The following is a 16,276-nucleotide window of genomic DNA, read 5'->3' on the forward strand; positions in this document are numbered from 1 at the left end:
ATCAGAAGGCTGGCAAGGAAAGAATGGAATTATAATAAAGTCTTGTGACTGCTCAGAGAGTCTGAGACAGCTGGACTGTGATTGGCCAATAATTAAAAAACAACCACATGAGACCAAATCAAAGATGCACTTGTTGCATTCCACAGCCGCAGATAATTATTGTTTTAATTAAAATTATTAATATTATTTTATTTTAATTAATTAAAATAATTAATAATTAAAATAATTAAATCTTGAATAATTATTAATTAAATTAATTATTAATTAGAGAATTAAAATAATAATAAAATTTATTTTCAAATTAGATAAGATTAATTAATTAATAATTAATTATTTTTATTTAATTTTATAATTATTGTTTAAAATAATTGCTTCTGAGGCCTCTCAGCTTCTCGGGAGAAAAAGATTCTAAGGAAAGGATTTTTTATAAAATATGCCCGTGACGGGTGAGGGCTGAGCTTTACCTCTGCACACAGGGGCAGGTAGTTGTAGACAGTGAGGGGGATCTTGGTCTGCTCTCCCCTGATGACGTGGTAGGGCAGGGTGAAGTCGATGAAGAAGGGTTTGAAGGTCCTCAGCTCTGCCTGGCTGGCAATGCCCAGGCCCCTGTCCTCAGACAGAGCCACGGCCTCTGTGATCCACGTGGTGATGGAGTCAGGCACCTCCACCTGCAGCTGGGCTTCCCCTGAGCTGGGTGAAAAATGGGTGTTTTAGGATTGGCTTTTCACAAATATTCAAATGAATAGTATAGGTGTTGTGTTAGAAAGTGATGCTGTATTAATTCTCTATTAAGCAATGTGGTAAATATAGTTTTAGGTTATAACAAAAAGTTAAAATAGAAACGATGCTATGTAAGGTACTTTTTTTAAAGAAAGGACTCAGCAAAATAGCAGCCACAGGACACCTGAATCTTTCAGAGAAAGAGAATTTATTGCTCCATTATCAGGAGAAATGAACTTCTCCCCACCTTGCTCAGTTAGGATTATGAGGAAGAAGCTGACACTGCCCAGACAGAATCCTGTGTTTGAATGGAATTTATGCATCATGGATGAGATGTATGAATATGCAACAGGCTGTTGTTTTTAAGGGTTAATCCTTTATTAATGTGTGTCCTTTTTCAGACTTATTTTGCCCAGAAAAAGGTACCCAGACATCCATAACTCCTTGTCTCTATTGTCCCAATTCAAATTGCCCAAATTATTATTACTCTAATTGTATCACTATTTCTATAACCATTTTATTACTATTAAACTTTTACAAATTTTAAAAACGAGTGATTGGCGTTTTTCACAGCTGGTACTGCCAAAGCAACTTGCAGTCATGTTCATCACATAAATTAAATGATTTTTGAGAGAAATAGCAGATTTGTCTTTCCAAACAAGCTGTGGGGCTGCTGGTAGATAAAACCAGCACTGGGAGGTAAAAGAAACAATGGGAAGGATTCCACTGATTGATGAATGGAAAAAGATATTTGCTTTTACAAATAAGCTTTAGGTTTGCTGATAAATGAAATTAGACATTGAAAGATGAAAGAAACAATGGAGAAGAAAAACCCCTAAATTCCATAAGAATTAAAAATTAAAAAGGAGGGTTGTACATTAGAAGGGAGTCCTTGGTATCAGGTGTTCTGGGAAGTCTGAACCTCTCAAGTACCTCAGAAATGGGGAAAGAGAGAAGGGAAATTGAGATAAAATGGGGGCTGCATCCTCCAAAAATTGGAGAGATCCCAGGGCAATGCCCCATGGCCTCTCCCTTTATCTGAATAAAGTCAAAGGACTCCTCTCTCTCCTTTTTGGACATAAACCTCTGGTGTTTGTGGATTAATTTTCCTAACATTTTTAATGATGCCCCCAAGCATTTTGGGGAATTCCCTCCAGATGTAGATTTATCAGATAGCATTGGCTGCTTGGAGCTTTACAAAAGGCCCTGTGCTTTCTATCAGTTTTGAGAGTTGCAAATTTTTAATTTTTAATATTTATAAGCAGCAGAAAAGCAAATAGTTACTTCTGCAAAAGACAAATTCTTCCTGGATTAAAAATTTCCTTTTCAGCCTCATTTCCAAGTCACTTTTCTTAGAGGCAAATGTCTGCACAAAGTTAAAAAAACCTAAACAAAACCCTGAAACAAACGCCAAAATCTAAAAGGAAAAATAAGAAATAATCCCAGACCAAAGTCCTAGATAAAAACAGTTCAACAGTAATTGATTTAACAGCTAGTGAAATAAAAGTGAGGTTTTTTGGAACTCATTGTCCCTGTGTCCATTGCCACACTGCAGACTCTGCCTGAATGCAAGGACAAATGAGGAACTTTCTAAACACCCAGTTCAGCAACTGCTGCTTTTGATTCAGAAACATTTTGCTTTGCTTGGTTTTGGAATGCCTGACTTAGAAAAATTCCAAACCTATCATTTTCTCTCAATGAGGACAGAAATCAGCTATTAAAAATCAAATCTCTGAGTATTCAGCTTTCCTGTGCGTAGCAGAAAGGGATATCATAAACCTGGTATCCTCTTCTATGCTTTATAATAATAGAAATTCAGGGTTTTTTTCTTCAGACTTTGCTGTTTCCCTCCTGCAAAGCAGCTCTGGCCCTGCCTGGAACAGAAAACATTTCCTCTACCACAGGAACAAAAGCTATTTCATGGCTCAGCTGGCAGGGAGATCGGTGCAGCGGTGAGTGCACCCCAAGGTTGTTTCCTCACAAGTTCTCATTTATTCCCCAGAGCCTGACACACATGCTGCCAGCTTTGGGGACATGGAAAACGAGAATGGGAGGTCACCAGCACGACATGGTGTCCTCATGATGCACACACAGAGCTGCACTGCCACTGCTTTTCAGGTTTGCTCTCACTTGAGGCACCAGTGAAGCTCCTTGGCTTTGCTTTCCTCCTCTAAATAAATCAATTCCCAGTGAGGCTGAAGGTGCTGCTCATGTCAGGAGCCGGGCAGCTCATCAGGGACTCACCTCTGTGTTTGTATTACAAAGGGAAAGGATGGAAACAATAAAAAGTGGAGATCAGTGTGAACAATAAAAAGTGGAGATCAGTGTGCACAGTAAAAAGTGGAGATCAGTGTGAGCAGTAAAAAGTGGAGATCCATATGAACAGTAAAAAGTAGAGATCAGTGTGAACAATAAAAAGTGGAGATCAGTGTGAACTGTAAAAGTGGAGATCAGTGTGAACTGTAAAAGTGGAGATCAGTGTGAACAATAAAAAGTAGAGATCAGTGTGAGCAGTAAAAAGTGGAGATCAGTGTGAGCAGTAAAAAGTGGAGATCAGCGTGCACAGTAAAAAGTGGAGATCAGTGTGCACAATAAAAAGTGGAGATCAGTGTGCACAATAAAAAGTGGAGATCAGTGTGCACAGTAAAAAGTGGAGATCCGTGTGAACAGTAAAAAGTGGAGATCCGTGTGAACAGTAAAAAGTGGAGATCCGTGTGAACAGTAAAAAGTGGAGATCAGTGTGAACTGTAAAAGTGGAGATCCGTGTGAACTGTAAAAGCGGAGATCCGTGTGCTTTTCATCATTCAGCCACACTCCAAGCACTGGCTGGTGAATGTGGCTCCCCCAGCTCCAACTGCAGAGGGAAAAGCCTTGGGAATTGCACTTGGATCATAAAACATGGAATGGGTTGGGTTGGAAGGGGCTTTAGAGACCATCCCATCCCACCCCTGCCATGGCAGGGACACCTCCCACTGCTCCACAGAAGCTGCCAAGCCATGGAAATGGTCACACAGTACCAGGATGGTTTGGGCTGGAAGGATCTCAAAGCCTCAGGCCATCCCTGCCCTTCCACTGCTCCAGAGAAGCTGCCAAGCAATGGAAATGGTCACACAATCCCAGGATGGTTTGGGCTGGAAGGATCTCAAAGCCCATCCAGTGCCACCCCTGCCATGGCAGGGACACCTCCCACTGCTCCAGAGAAGCTTCCAAGCAATGGAAACGTTCACAGAATTCCAGGATGGTTCAGGTTGGAAGGATCTCAAAGCCCACCCAGTGCCACCCCTGCCATGGCAGGGACACTTTCACTGTCCCAGGTGCTCCCAGCCCTGCTCCAGCCTGGCCTTGGGCACTGCCAGGGACCCAGGGGCACCCACCTTGTGCCAGGGCTCCACAGAAAGATTTTTTCCCCAATATCCCATCTAAACCAACTTAAATATCAAAGTTATTCAGCTCCTTTTCAGCAGCCATTGGTGCTGGCCCTGCTGCAGTTTGCAGTTTGCAGCTGCCCTGATGCTCAGGCCTGAGGAGCAGCAGGGAGGGAGGCAGCTCTGGCACAGTTCCAGCCTGTTTAACCGGACAATTTGTTGCAGCTGATGTTCTTTCCACTGGGATTTCAGCCCATAACCAGCATTAACATTATTTTCACACATGAGGGCACTTACTCTTCTGGGCACAGGGCCAAAGTACACACTCATTTCCAGCCATTAGACCCTCCAGCCAGGCTGTAGGAATTTTTAGAATTGGTTTGGGAAGTTGACATTAGGCTTTTGTTTCTTTTTTTTTCTTTTTTTTTTTTTTTTAGGATTGTATATTATAAATTGTAGAAGAAAAAAAAAAATTCTTCCTGCTCAAGAGAGTGGAAATGAAGGAATGCTCCACCTCAGTTGTTTCTAATGAAATGAAGTAGAGAAAATGCCATCTGCAACTTTTTATTCCACACTCTCCCACTTATAATTAACTGCCCTGGCTTGCTGAGGCCCAAATGGGCACTTCTGGAATTCTTTGTGTATTTCTACAAAGCATATTTCATGCTCAATTGAACAGATTTGAATACACTTGCTCCAAGTTCCTGTCAAATTTAATTTACAACCATTTATTGAGGATGAAGTTTACTTGCAAACCTGGAGAAGCTTTTTAATAATTGCTTCAAATTATCCTGGGTGTGCTGTTGTGGGATGGATTCGTTATCTCTTTAATAATTTATATTTTAGTTCCAACTGTACCCAGAGGAAAGCAGGATTTGAGAGGAGGCAGATTGAGGCCTGGGGGAGATGTTCTTGCAGGAGATGACAGAGAAAGTGAAAATTTGATAAGCAAACAACAGAGAATCCATGTGGGCACAACTGAGAGGTTCAGTTTGAGGCAAGGGAACACCTCAGGACCAGAGGAAACGCTGCAAAGACTGAAGTGGTAATGAAGATAAACAACAATAGGAGGAAAAACAATAATTAAAAAATCGAAATAACAGAAAATGCCAGTGTAACTGATTAGATTTTAAAGAGCTTTGTTTACAACCCTCTGGATATAATTAATGCCAGTACCTGACATTGAGGCAGCGCCAAATCCACGTCTCAGGGAAGAAGGTTCTTTTCCTCTTCTCTGCTCTGCTAGAACAAGAAATAAATCCTTGCAAATTGATTCTTTCAATAAGATATTTCCAGCAGCCAGGGATAAATCAGAGTTATCAGCTGACTCTGGCTCACACGACCAAAACTCTGGTGCAGACTCATTAAGGAGGGAATAACACAAATTCAATGGGGTTTGAAACAGTCCCTTTGTGTGCACACCCACTCTGCAGGCTGAAACACGAATCTACAAAATACTACAAGAAAGATAACCTTTGAAACCAGCAGAAAGAATGGAATTTGAAATAAAACTGGTTTGTGATCCAGATTCTTTCACCAAAGGGAATCGAGGGGAAGAAGTGCAGCATGTGACTCCCAGCAATCCCATCCTTCTCCATCCCTGCTCTTTGAATTGTCCTGATTTCCAATATTTTAACAATTTACATCAGCTTTTTATACCCGTTATACTTCATTATCTATTTCCTAACTAACCCCAGAAGCTCCTCTGCTAGGAGAGGCTTTTGGGGAGTTCAGGATGCAGAGGGAAGGCCCATCCTCATCACTTGTGGCACTTCCCAGCCTTTCCCTCACACAGATCCTCACTCTGCTGATTTTGACCAGCAGCTGAATGGTCCAAATCGTGAGCAATGAGTGACTCTGCAAAAACAGCTGGAGCTTGCAAACATTCCAAGAAATTCACAGCAAATTGCAGAGAAATATTCTTCTAAATGATAATTCAGCACTCTTTGCAAGTATCACTTTTCCAGAATTAAATTAAATTTAAACAAAGCAGTGTCAATTTTTTTTTTTTTTTTTAATATCTACCAAGCCAAATTTGAAGAATTTCCCCATCACTGCCTTGTCTAAACCTGAGGTGGAAAAAACTGAGAATAGAGAGAAAAAAAAAACCAAATAAACCAGCCAGGAGTATCACAGACAATAGATATATTAAGGCTCAAATGTTACCTTGGTGCTATTTTGGAATGCATGGTGGCCACCAAGGTGCCCGTGTGTGGCTGGAAGGCTGGGACAGCCTCATCTGTGTACATCCCTCCATTCTGCCTGTGGTTCAGGCTGACTATGTCAGTCATCACCACCAAGCCAGTTTCCTAGACAGGGAAAAATCAGCACCACAAAACAAAAACCAGCAAGGAAAAAAAAAAAAGAAATAAATAAAAAGGATTAAAGAAAAAGAATTAAATGAAAAAAAAAAGAAATAAATAAAAAGGATTAAAGAAAAAGAATTAAATGTGATTCATTAATTGATTTTTTTTTAAAAATAGAATCCCTTAATTATATTTTAGCATTTACCAGGGAAAACCCAATGGAATCTTGAGGATTTTTTTAAAGCTTTGTGTAAAAATAATTGTTAATGTGAAGGTGCTTAAGGCTTTATGAGAAAGCTTGGAAAATACATCTAAATATTAAAAAAATATTTAAATATTTAATATTTTAAAAATATTTAAATATTTAAATTATTAATATTTGAATATAAGTATATATTCATATTTAAATATTAAAAAATATTTAAATATGAATATATACTTCTTGTCTGCTTGGAAAACACATTTAAATCAGTATCTAACATTACTGGGCAAGCGTGACATGTAAAAATAATCTTATTTTTTTCCCCTAGAATAAAACATCACAGCTTTTCACCCTTCCTAACAGTTCCCAGTGTGCAGGCTGCTCTCTCATCAGGCACCACCAGTTCTGCCCTGCCAGGGATGCCAAGCAAGATGAAAAGTGTCCTCACAGGAAAGCTCCCAGCCCTAAATTCCCTTTTTCACCAGAGCCAGCAGCTCTGGGGGATGAGCTTTGCCCCCTGCACACATCCCCAGCCCTGCATTCACACCAGCTCCCCAAAAATGAACTCGTTCCCAAGAGTTTGCAGCTCTCAGTAAGCACAAAAAAAGCTGCATCAGAGAAAAAAAAAAAACCCTCAGAGCCCAGGGGGAAAAGCAGCAGTGGACAAAAATGAGGATGTAGAGTTTGTAATTAAGAGATTATGAGGAATTGGGGGGGATGTGTGAAACCTCTGGGGTTTAAGGCAACAGAATAAAACAATTTAGCTAAAATCAGAGGAAGGCCGAAGAATGAAGAGATGGGGGATTTGTAGGAAGCAAGGATCATAATTTTTAGGAGTTATGTGGATTAAAAAGGGAAAGAACACCAAAGGTCAGGGCTGTGGCACTGGTTCTCCAGGCCAGTCTGCATTTCAGAGGAGCAAGAAGGAGAAGGTGATGTAAAAAATATCAAACATTTACAGCTCAGGCTTTGCCTTGTCTCAGGGAGCAGGGGTTACATCCTGCAGGGCTGTGGAAAGCAAAGAAGGGATGGGAGCAGAGCCTGAAAGGGTGAACTTCTCAAATGGATGAGGGAACACCCATTTTAAACAAAAGCAAAGCAAAAAGCTCATGGAAAGCAGTTTTTTCTTAAGAGCTACAAATGACTGGTTTTCAGCTTAAAAGGTTGCATTGTTAGTATGCAAAGCAATGAAAAAAAAAGAATGAATTAGTGCACGAGTACATTTAAAAAACCCAACTTGTTTTAAATGCTCAACTTTCAATTTGATTCAAACGCACGGCACAGATCAAAGGAAATCAGATTTTTACAATCTGGCCAGGTTTGACTATGGAAACACACCAATTAACTATAAATATATAGCATTTAGGGAGTAACCTGATCAAGGATATGAAGGTTTTTCACGCAGATGGCAACAGAAGAGCCCCGGGAGAACCAGGGCGGGGAAGAAACCGCAATGATTTCCCAAAGAAAGGCTACAAGGAAAGATTCCCATTCCACCTTCCCTCCCTGCTGCAGTAGCTGCAGAAGAGATCTGCAAGCTCACCCCTGCCTGGGGGAACCCTCTGGGCCTTGATTCTCCAGAGCACCAGCACGAATTCCTTCACCCAGCAGGGCAGCTGCCCCTCCCAGGACTGGGCTGGCCAAAAACCAAACCATGCTTCTCGGATATCTCTGCTAGAACAGTGTGCTCTGCTCTGAAAAATCACTTTTCATCTCACCCAGCTCTGATGTGGGGGAAAGCCCCGGCCTATGGGGCTGAAAACGCCCCTGCAAATGTGAAAGCACAAGAGAGGGAAGGGAGGCTGGTCCTGGGGCTGAAAATGAAATCATGAAAGCACAGGACAGAGAAGGGAGGGTGGCTCTGGGGCTGAAAACCCCCCTGCAAACATGAAAGCAGAAAAGGGAGAAGGGAGGCTTGGTTATGGGGCTGAAAATCACCCTACACAGAGAAGAGAGAGAAGGGAGACTTGGTTATGGGGCTGAAAATCACCCTACAAACATGAAAGCAGAAAAGAGAGAAGGGAGGGTGGTTATGGAGCTGAAAATGCCCTGCAAACAAGAAAGCAAAGAAGGGAGGCTGGTTAAGGGGCTGAAATTCACCCCTGCAAACATGAAAGCACACGAGAGAGACACTGCAGAGAGAAGGGAGGGTGGCTCTGGGGCTGAAAATGAAATCATGAAAGCACAGGACAGAGAAGGGAGGGTGGCTCTGGAGCTGAAACCCCCCTGCAAACGTAAAAGCAGAGAAGAGAGAAGGAAGGCTGGCTCTGGAGCTGAAAATGCCCTGCAAACAAGAAATAAAGAAGGGAGGCTGGTTATGGGGCTGACAATGAAAACATGAGAGCAGAAAATAGAGAAGGGAGGCTGGTTATGGGGCTGACGACACTCTGCAAACATGAAAGCAGAAAAGGAGAAGGGAGGCTTGGTTATGGGGCTGAAAAATCACCCTACAAACATAAAAGCAGAGAGGAGAGAAGGGAGGGTGGTTATGGGGCTGAAAATGCCCCTGCAAACAAGAAAGCAAAGAAGGGAGGCTGGTTAAGGGGTTGAAATTCGCCCCTGCAAACATGAAAGCACACGAGAGAGACACTGCAGAGAGAAGAGAGGGTGGCTCTGGAGCTGAAAACCTCCCTGCAACTATGAAAGCAGAGAAGAGACAAGGAAGGCTGGCTCTGGAGCTGAAAATCACCCTACAAACATAAAAGCAGAGAAGAGAGAAGGAAGGCTGGCTCTGGAGCTGAAAATGCCCTGCAAACAAGAAAGCAAAGAAAGGAGGCTGGTTACGGGGCTGAAAATGAAAACATGAGAGCAGAAAATAGAGAAGGGAGGCTGGTTATGGGGCTGCAAATGAAAACATGAGAGCAGAAAATAGAGAAGGGAGGCTGGTTATGGGGCTGATAACACTCTGCAAACATGAAAGCACAAGAGACAGAAGGGAGGGTGGCTCTTCCTACTGTGAAGGCGAAGCGAGCGTCCTTGGTGATGTCCCAGTGCCAGGGGAACACCGAGGACCTGCGGCGCCTGCGGGAGGACATGCCAGGCCACCAGAAGTGCCCTTCCTCCTTTGGAGCTCCAAAAGCATCAGACACATCATATTCTGCCAGCTCCTGGAACACCTGCAGGGAAAGGGCATGGGCTGCTCTCCTTGGCTGCTTCCCCCAGCTGGGGGAGGATCACAGGGCTCAGGAGAGGACATCAGGGCTGGGAGTTCACCCTACCTGGCTGGCTGTCAGCTGGAAGCCTGTTTTGAGCAGGTAGACACTCTTGTCCACCGTGGCCAGGCAGACACAGCTTCCCTTGGCAGCTCTGACTTTGATGCTCACAAGGTCACCAGGCCTGGTCTCGTTGGCCGAGAGCGCCACGGCGACCTGGGAAGGGAAATGCCATTAAATGCAGTGATTGTCCCAAAAACCAAAGAGCAGTGAGGCAGCAGCCCTGCCAAAAACCAAAGAGCAGTGAGACACCAGCCCTGCTAAAAACCAAAGAGCAGTGAGACAGCAGCCCTGCTAAAAACCAAAGAGCAGTGAGACACCTGCCCTCCCTAAAGCCAAGAGCAGTGAGACAGCAGCCCTGCCAAAAACCAAAGAGCAGTGAGACAGCAGCCCTCCCAAAAACCAAAGAGCAGTGAGACACCAGCCCTGCCAAAAACCAAAGAGCAGTGAGGCAGCAGCCCTCCCTCTCCCCTACCTGGTTCTCAAAGGAGGAGGTGACAGGGAACTGCAGGCTGTCTGTGACCCCCTCTCCGTTCTCCCTGACGTAGTACACCAGGAGCCGAGCCAGGGGAGCCATGGAGTGAACAACAGAGAACCTCAGGAAGGTCACACACACCTCAACCTCTGCTGCAGGAGTGCTGGGAGGTGCTGAAATAGGAATTGTGGAGAAAAAGAAGTTTTATTTATCCCAGTCACTCCTTTCCTGCCCCCTCCTAATGCTGACAGGCACAGAACTCTCCATTTGGGACTTGCATCCTTCCCTTGTTCCTGCTCCACACCTTCCTGAGTTCACAATATTTCCCTTTTCCCCCTCGTTGTGAAAGGTAATTAGCACTCATAATTTAATGAGCAGCATGGAGAAGGTGGGTAGGGAAGGATTACTCAGTGGTTTTCCAGCCATGAAATCAAGGAAAGACACAGTCAAGTTATCAAGCCATTGAAAATAAACAGACAATGGTATCTATTGCTGGAGAATGCTGATGGGAGAAAAGGAATTGAAATCCTTGAATCCTTGAAAAAGGATTGTGCAGTTTACAGAGCAGAGAATCACTGGAGCTGTAAAACAGAATCACAGAAGGATTTAGGCTGAAGGAACCTTTAAAGATCCTGCACTTTTGTGGACAAGGATGTCTCTCACCAGACCAGGCTGCCCAAAGCCCCACAGAACCTGGCCCTGAACTCTCCCCATGCCAGAGCAAACTGTGAATGCAACAGCTCAGAACAAACCCTCAGTGCAGAAAATCATCACAAATCCTAAATCACTGACTGCCAGAAGCTTGGGGGGTACCTGGAGGGAGCTTCCTGTTGCCTTTTCCCCAACTCTCACAGCACAGTCAGACTTTTCCTTTGGCAGATGTTCTGTCCATCTTCCCAACCTCACCATTTCTCACTCCCCTGCTCCCCAAATCCACCAGAATTTTGTGTTCCTGTTACTCCTTGTACAAACCAGGAGTCCCCATCTCATTACCCTTCCCCCTGGGGGCTGTGTGATCTCCTTGATCAGCCCATTTCATTTTCTCTTTCCATCCAACATCCTCTCCTCAGTTTAAACACAACCAATTGAACCAACTGCCCCAGCCCTGCCACTCCAATATTAGACTTTCCTCATCTGAGAAAGACTTCAGAAAGACCAAAGAAAACTTTTCAAGAGTTACCCCTCTTGGAGAACTTTTTTACATGCCTGAGGTGAATGGATCTCACTATTTTTCTTACACAAATATTCTTTAAGGAGCATCACATTAACAAAAAAGGTGTGGAAAGGTTTGGTTTTTTTGCTGAAAATAGGGGTGAGCTGCATTTCTGGTGCTGGCTACCTGTTCCTGGGAAGTGTGTGAGGTCAATGTTCTTCTCCAGGGCTGTGGTGGCTCTTTTGCTTCTCTGCTGGGCACAAAATTATCTATATTCTTTAAAGGAGCACCACATTGTTGCATATTTTTCTTGCACAAAATGATCTCTATCCTTTAAAGGAGCACCACGTTTTTGCACATTTTTCTTGCACAAAATCATCTCTATTCTTTAAAGGAGCACCACATTTTGCACATTTTTCTTGCACAAAATCATCTCTATTCTTTCAAGGAGCACCACGTTTTTGCACATTTTTCTTGCACAAAATGATCTCTATCCTTTAAAGGAGCACCACGTTTTTGCACATTTTTCTTGCACAAAATCATCTCTATTCTTTCAGGAGCACCACATTAACAAAAAAGGTGTGGAAAGGTGGGGTTTTCTTGGCTGAAAATAGGCATGAGCTGCATTTCTGGTGCTGGCTACCTGTTCCTGGGAAGTGTGTGAGGTCAATGTTCTTCTCCAGGGCTGTGGTGGCTCTTTTGCTCCTCTGCTGGGTGACATTGCTGGGCACAAAATGATCTCTATCCTTTAAAGGAGCACCACGTTTTTGCACATTTTTCTTGCACAAAATTAACTCTATCTTTTAAAGGAGCATCACATTGTTGCATATTTTTCTTGCACAAAATTATCTATATTTTTTAAAGGAGCACCACATTTTGCACATTTTTCTTGCACAAAATCAACTCTATCCTTTCAAGGAGCACCACGTTTTCGCACATTTTTCTTGCACAAAATGATCTCTATCCTTTAAAGGAGCACCACATTTTTGCACATTTTTCTTGCACAAAATTCTCTCTATTCTTTCAGGAGCATCACATTAACAAAAAAGGTGTGGAAAGGTTTGGTTTTTTTCTGAAAATAGGCATGAGTTGCATTTCTGGTGCTGGCTACCTGTGCCTGGGAAGTGTGTGAGGTCAATGTTCTTCTCCAGGGCTGTGGTGGCTCTTTTGCTCCTCTGCTGGGCACAAAATTATCTATATTCTTTAAAGGAGCATCACATTGTTGCATATTTTTCTTGCACAAAATGATCTCTATCCTTTAAAGGACCACCACATTTTTGCACGTTTTTCTTGCACAAAATGATCTCTATTCTTTAAAGGAGGATCACATTGTTGCATATTTCTCTTGCACAAAATGATCTCTATTCTTTAAAGGAGCACCACATTTTGCACATTTTTCTTGCAGAAAATCATCTCTATTCTTTAAAGGAGCACCACATTTTGCACATTTTTCTTGCAGAAAATCATCTCTATTCTTTAAAGGAGCACCACGTTTTTGCACATTTTTCTTGCACAAAATGATCTCTACTCTTTGAGGAGCACCACATCTTTGCACATTTTTCTTGCACAAAATTATACTCTTTCAGGAGCATCACATTAACAAAAAAGGTATGGAAAGGTTTGGTTTTTTGGCTGAAAATAGGGGTGAGCTTCATTTCTGGTGCTGGCTACCTGTTCCTGGGAAGTGTGTGAGGTCAATGCTCTTCTCCAGGCCTGTGGTGGCTCTTTTGCTCCTCTGCTGGGTGACATTGCTGGGCACAAAATCATCTCTATCCTTTAAAGGAGCACCACGTTTTTGCACATTTTTCTTGCACAAAATCATCTCTATCCTTTAAAGGAGCATCACATTGTTGCACATTTTTCTTGCACAAAATCATCTATATTTTTTAAAGGAGCACCACATTTTGCACATTTTTCTTGCACAAAATGATCTCTATTCTTTCAGGAGCACCACATTAACAAAAAAGGTGTGGAAAGGTTTGGTTTTTTTGCTGAAAATAGGCATGAGTTGCATTTCTGGTGCTGGCTACCTGTGCCTGGGAAGTGTGTGAGGTCAATGTTCTTCTCCAGGGCTGTGGTGGCTCTTTTGCTCCTCTGCTGGGTGACATTGCTGGGCACAAAATCATCTCTATCCTTGAAAGGAGCACCACGTTTTTGCACATTTTTCTTGCACAAAATGATCACTACTCTTTGAGGAGCACCACGTTTTTGCACATTTTTCTTGCACAAAATTATACTCTTTCAGGAGCATCACATTAACAAAAAAGGTGTGGAAAGGTTTGTTTTTTTTTCTGAAAATAGGCATGAGTTGCATTTCTGGTGCTGGCTACCTGTTCCTGGGAAGTGTGTGAGGTCAATGTTCTTCTCCAGGGCTGTAGTGGCTCTTTTGCTCCTCTGCTGGGTGACATTGCTGGGCTGCAGCCCCGACAGGACAATGTTCCCTCGTGATGCCACCTCATAATGGAGAGTGAAGTTGCAAGGACAGGTGGATTTCACTGCAATCCAGGCCTCCTCTCCCACCTGCAGACAAGGACAGAAAAGCCAAAGATTTGTTTTGTTATGAGTTTTGGGGTGGTAAAGGACAGGAACCTGCTTGGGTTCCAGGCCACAGGAGGTTTGAGCCCTCTCCTAATGAATGGGTGCATTGAAAAGTGCATTAATAATAATAATAATAGTAATAATAGTAATAATAATAATAATAATAATAATAATAATAATAATAATAATAATAATAATAATAATAATAATAATAATAATAATCTCATTATAATTATATATTATATATATTATATATATTATTATATATAATATATATTATTATAAATAATTATATAATATATAATTATATATATGATTACATATAATTATATTATATATTATATATTATTTTATATATATTATATATATTATATATTATATAATTTATATTTATTATTTACTTAATAAATTTATATTTTTATATTTAATAAATAATAATTATATGATAAAGTATATTAGTATCTAAGAATAATTATTATTACTATTATTATATAATATATTATATATATTTCATTATATAATGATGATTATGATGATGATGATTATTATTATTATTGCACTGTTCTCAGGGACTTTTTCCACACTAAAAAGGAGCCTGTGTTCAGCTCTCCACTCACTGCAAATCTACAGGAGGCTGAGCTGGGGGTTGTATGCATTAATGGAACAATGAAGGAATCCCTGGAATCCTGGAAGTTAAGCCTTTTGGCACAGAGCAGCTGTCAGAATTGGTTGAATTTTAGACACCCCTTCAGTAGCCCAGGCCAAAAAAGGAAAGAGTTGGGTTGGGGGTGGGAAGAGATGTGTTTGATAATCTTTGCAGTTTAATTGTGATTACATCCATGTGGCTGTTATCAATTCAAACATCACCATGAAACGACTGGGAAGAGCTCTGAGGGAAAACGCTGTCAAATTACACAAAGCCTTGATAACAATTTGTGAGTTGGGCACTCAGGGAGGTGTCAAACACACAAAGAAATGAGAAGAAATCTGCTTTATTTTCACCTGGGCACTGAAACTCTGCACCCAGAGGGGCTCAGGGAGTACTGAACACCCCAAAACAAAATCCCCCAAATTGCCAACAGAACAGACACCAGCCATGGGATCCATCACCCTGAGGAGCAGCAGACCTTCCTAGGAACACAAACTCCTTCCTGCTGGGATCTGAGCAGTGGGACACTTGGAGGACCCTACACCAGTAGGATTTCTTCAGCACCTTCCCCTCCTGCCACTTAAAGCAGAGCAGTTCCCAAATAAAACCATTCAGGCTTAGAAGATCCCACAGAAATGTGCTGAAAATTTCTCTTTTTTCAGCTCCAAGTGTTCTCCCTGCAGAATGCACACATGGCACCAACCAAAAGGGCAGAACTGGAACACCAGGAGCTGCTGATGCTTAAACACAGTGAGAATGCCACAGAGGTGCCTCGTGACATCAAATATTTGAAGTATTAAGAATTCCCCAGTGCAAATGATGAAACAATTCATTAAAAAATGAATGTAGCTAATTGGAACACCCTGTAAGAGCTGGCAATGCATGGGAATAGTTCCCACATCAGCTGGTCATCCAGCTCCAAGCTTTCCCACAGAAGAATTAGTTCTAATCAGGTTATAATAAGAACAATGTGTTCAGATTAGCAGTGTATAATCCCCTTTCCATACCTCAGGAAACTTGTAAAAGATTAATTAGCCATTAAACTTCCATGAAATGCAATGATAAAAAAAAAAAAAAGCTCTTATTTGGATACAAAGAATCTGAAACCAACCTCACAGACCTGCTGATAACAAATCTCTGTGTGTTTATGGCCAAAACCCCCTTTTTTTTCCCACTGAGCACTATGCAGACCTTCAGAACATTTTCTTGGGTAAGAAGAAACCCTGAACAGCTCTCAGAAAACAGGAATCATGATTAAATCAGATCTTTTCTCCAGGAGAGAAATCACAACAGCTTTTATAGGGCAGGATTATATTTTTAGAGAGGCTCCTACAAAACCCACCAAAGAAAACAAGGCAATCATGTTGAGAGCTCAATAACTGGAAGACTGAACAGATCCAGCTGAGATTTAAACTGGAAGTTCCAGTGAGACTACACAGCCTTAAGTTTGGTCTTGAGTAATTCAGCCACTCCCACTAACATCACTTCCAATCATTTTCAGCAAGCAATCCATGTCTGAGAGTTACTGGAGGCACAGAACACACATTTAAATGTGAAATTATGAAGTTTTCCATGCCTACACCCACCCTCTCTGAACAGAAATGGTTGGATTTGTGGATTGGTGCACGGAGCACCCAGGGAATTGTGCTTAGCTCC

The 16,276-nt window shown here is 42.0% G+C and overlaps 1 protein-coding gene across 1 annotated transcript in view; it reads right to left on the minus strand.

The window, feature by feature from the left end:
* Positions 1–16,276, minus strand: part of CPAMD8 (C3 and PZP like alpha-2-macroglobulin domain containing 8) — a 71,167-nt gene that overhangs the window by 42,615 nt on the left and 12,276 nt on the right. Inside the window, exons 14-20 of the mRNA XM_054650375.2 lie at positions 13,764–13,953; positions 10,281–10,453; positions 9,812–9,961; positions 9,548–9,709; positions 6,252–6,394; positions 5,262–5,324; positions 465–690 (exon numbers count right to left, since the gene is read on the minus strand). Coding sequence (XP_054506350.2) covers positions 465–690; positions 5,262–5,324; positions 6,252–6,394; positions 9,548–9,709; positions 9,812–9,961; positions 10,281–10,453; positions 13,764–13,953 — 1,107 coding nt within the window. The remainder of the gene's footprint in view (positions 1–464; positions 691–5,261; positions 5,325–6,251; positions 6,395–9,547; positions 9,710–9,811; positions 9,962–10,280; positions 10,454–13,763; positions 13,954–16,276) is intronic.

Source organism: Agelaius phoeniceus, chromosome 29 (assembly GCF_051311805.1).
Source record: "Agelaius phoeniceus isolate bAgePho1 chromosome 29, bAgePho1.hap1, whole genome shotgun sequence".
Lineage (NCBI taxonomy): Eukaryota > Metazoa > Chordata > Aves > Passeriformes > Icteridae > Agelaius > Agelaius phoeniceus.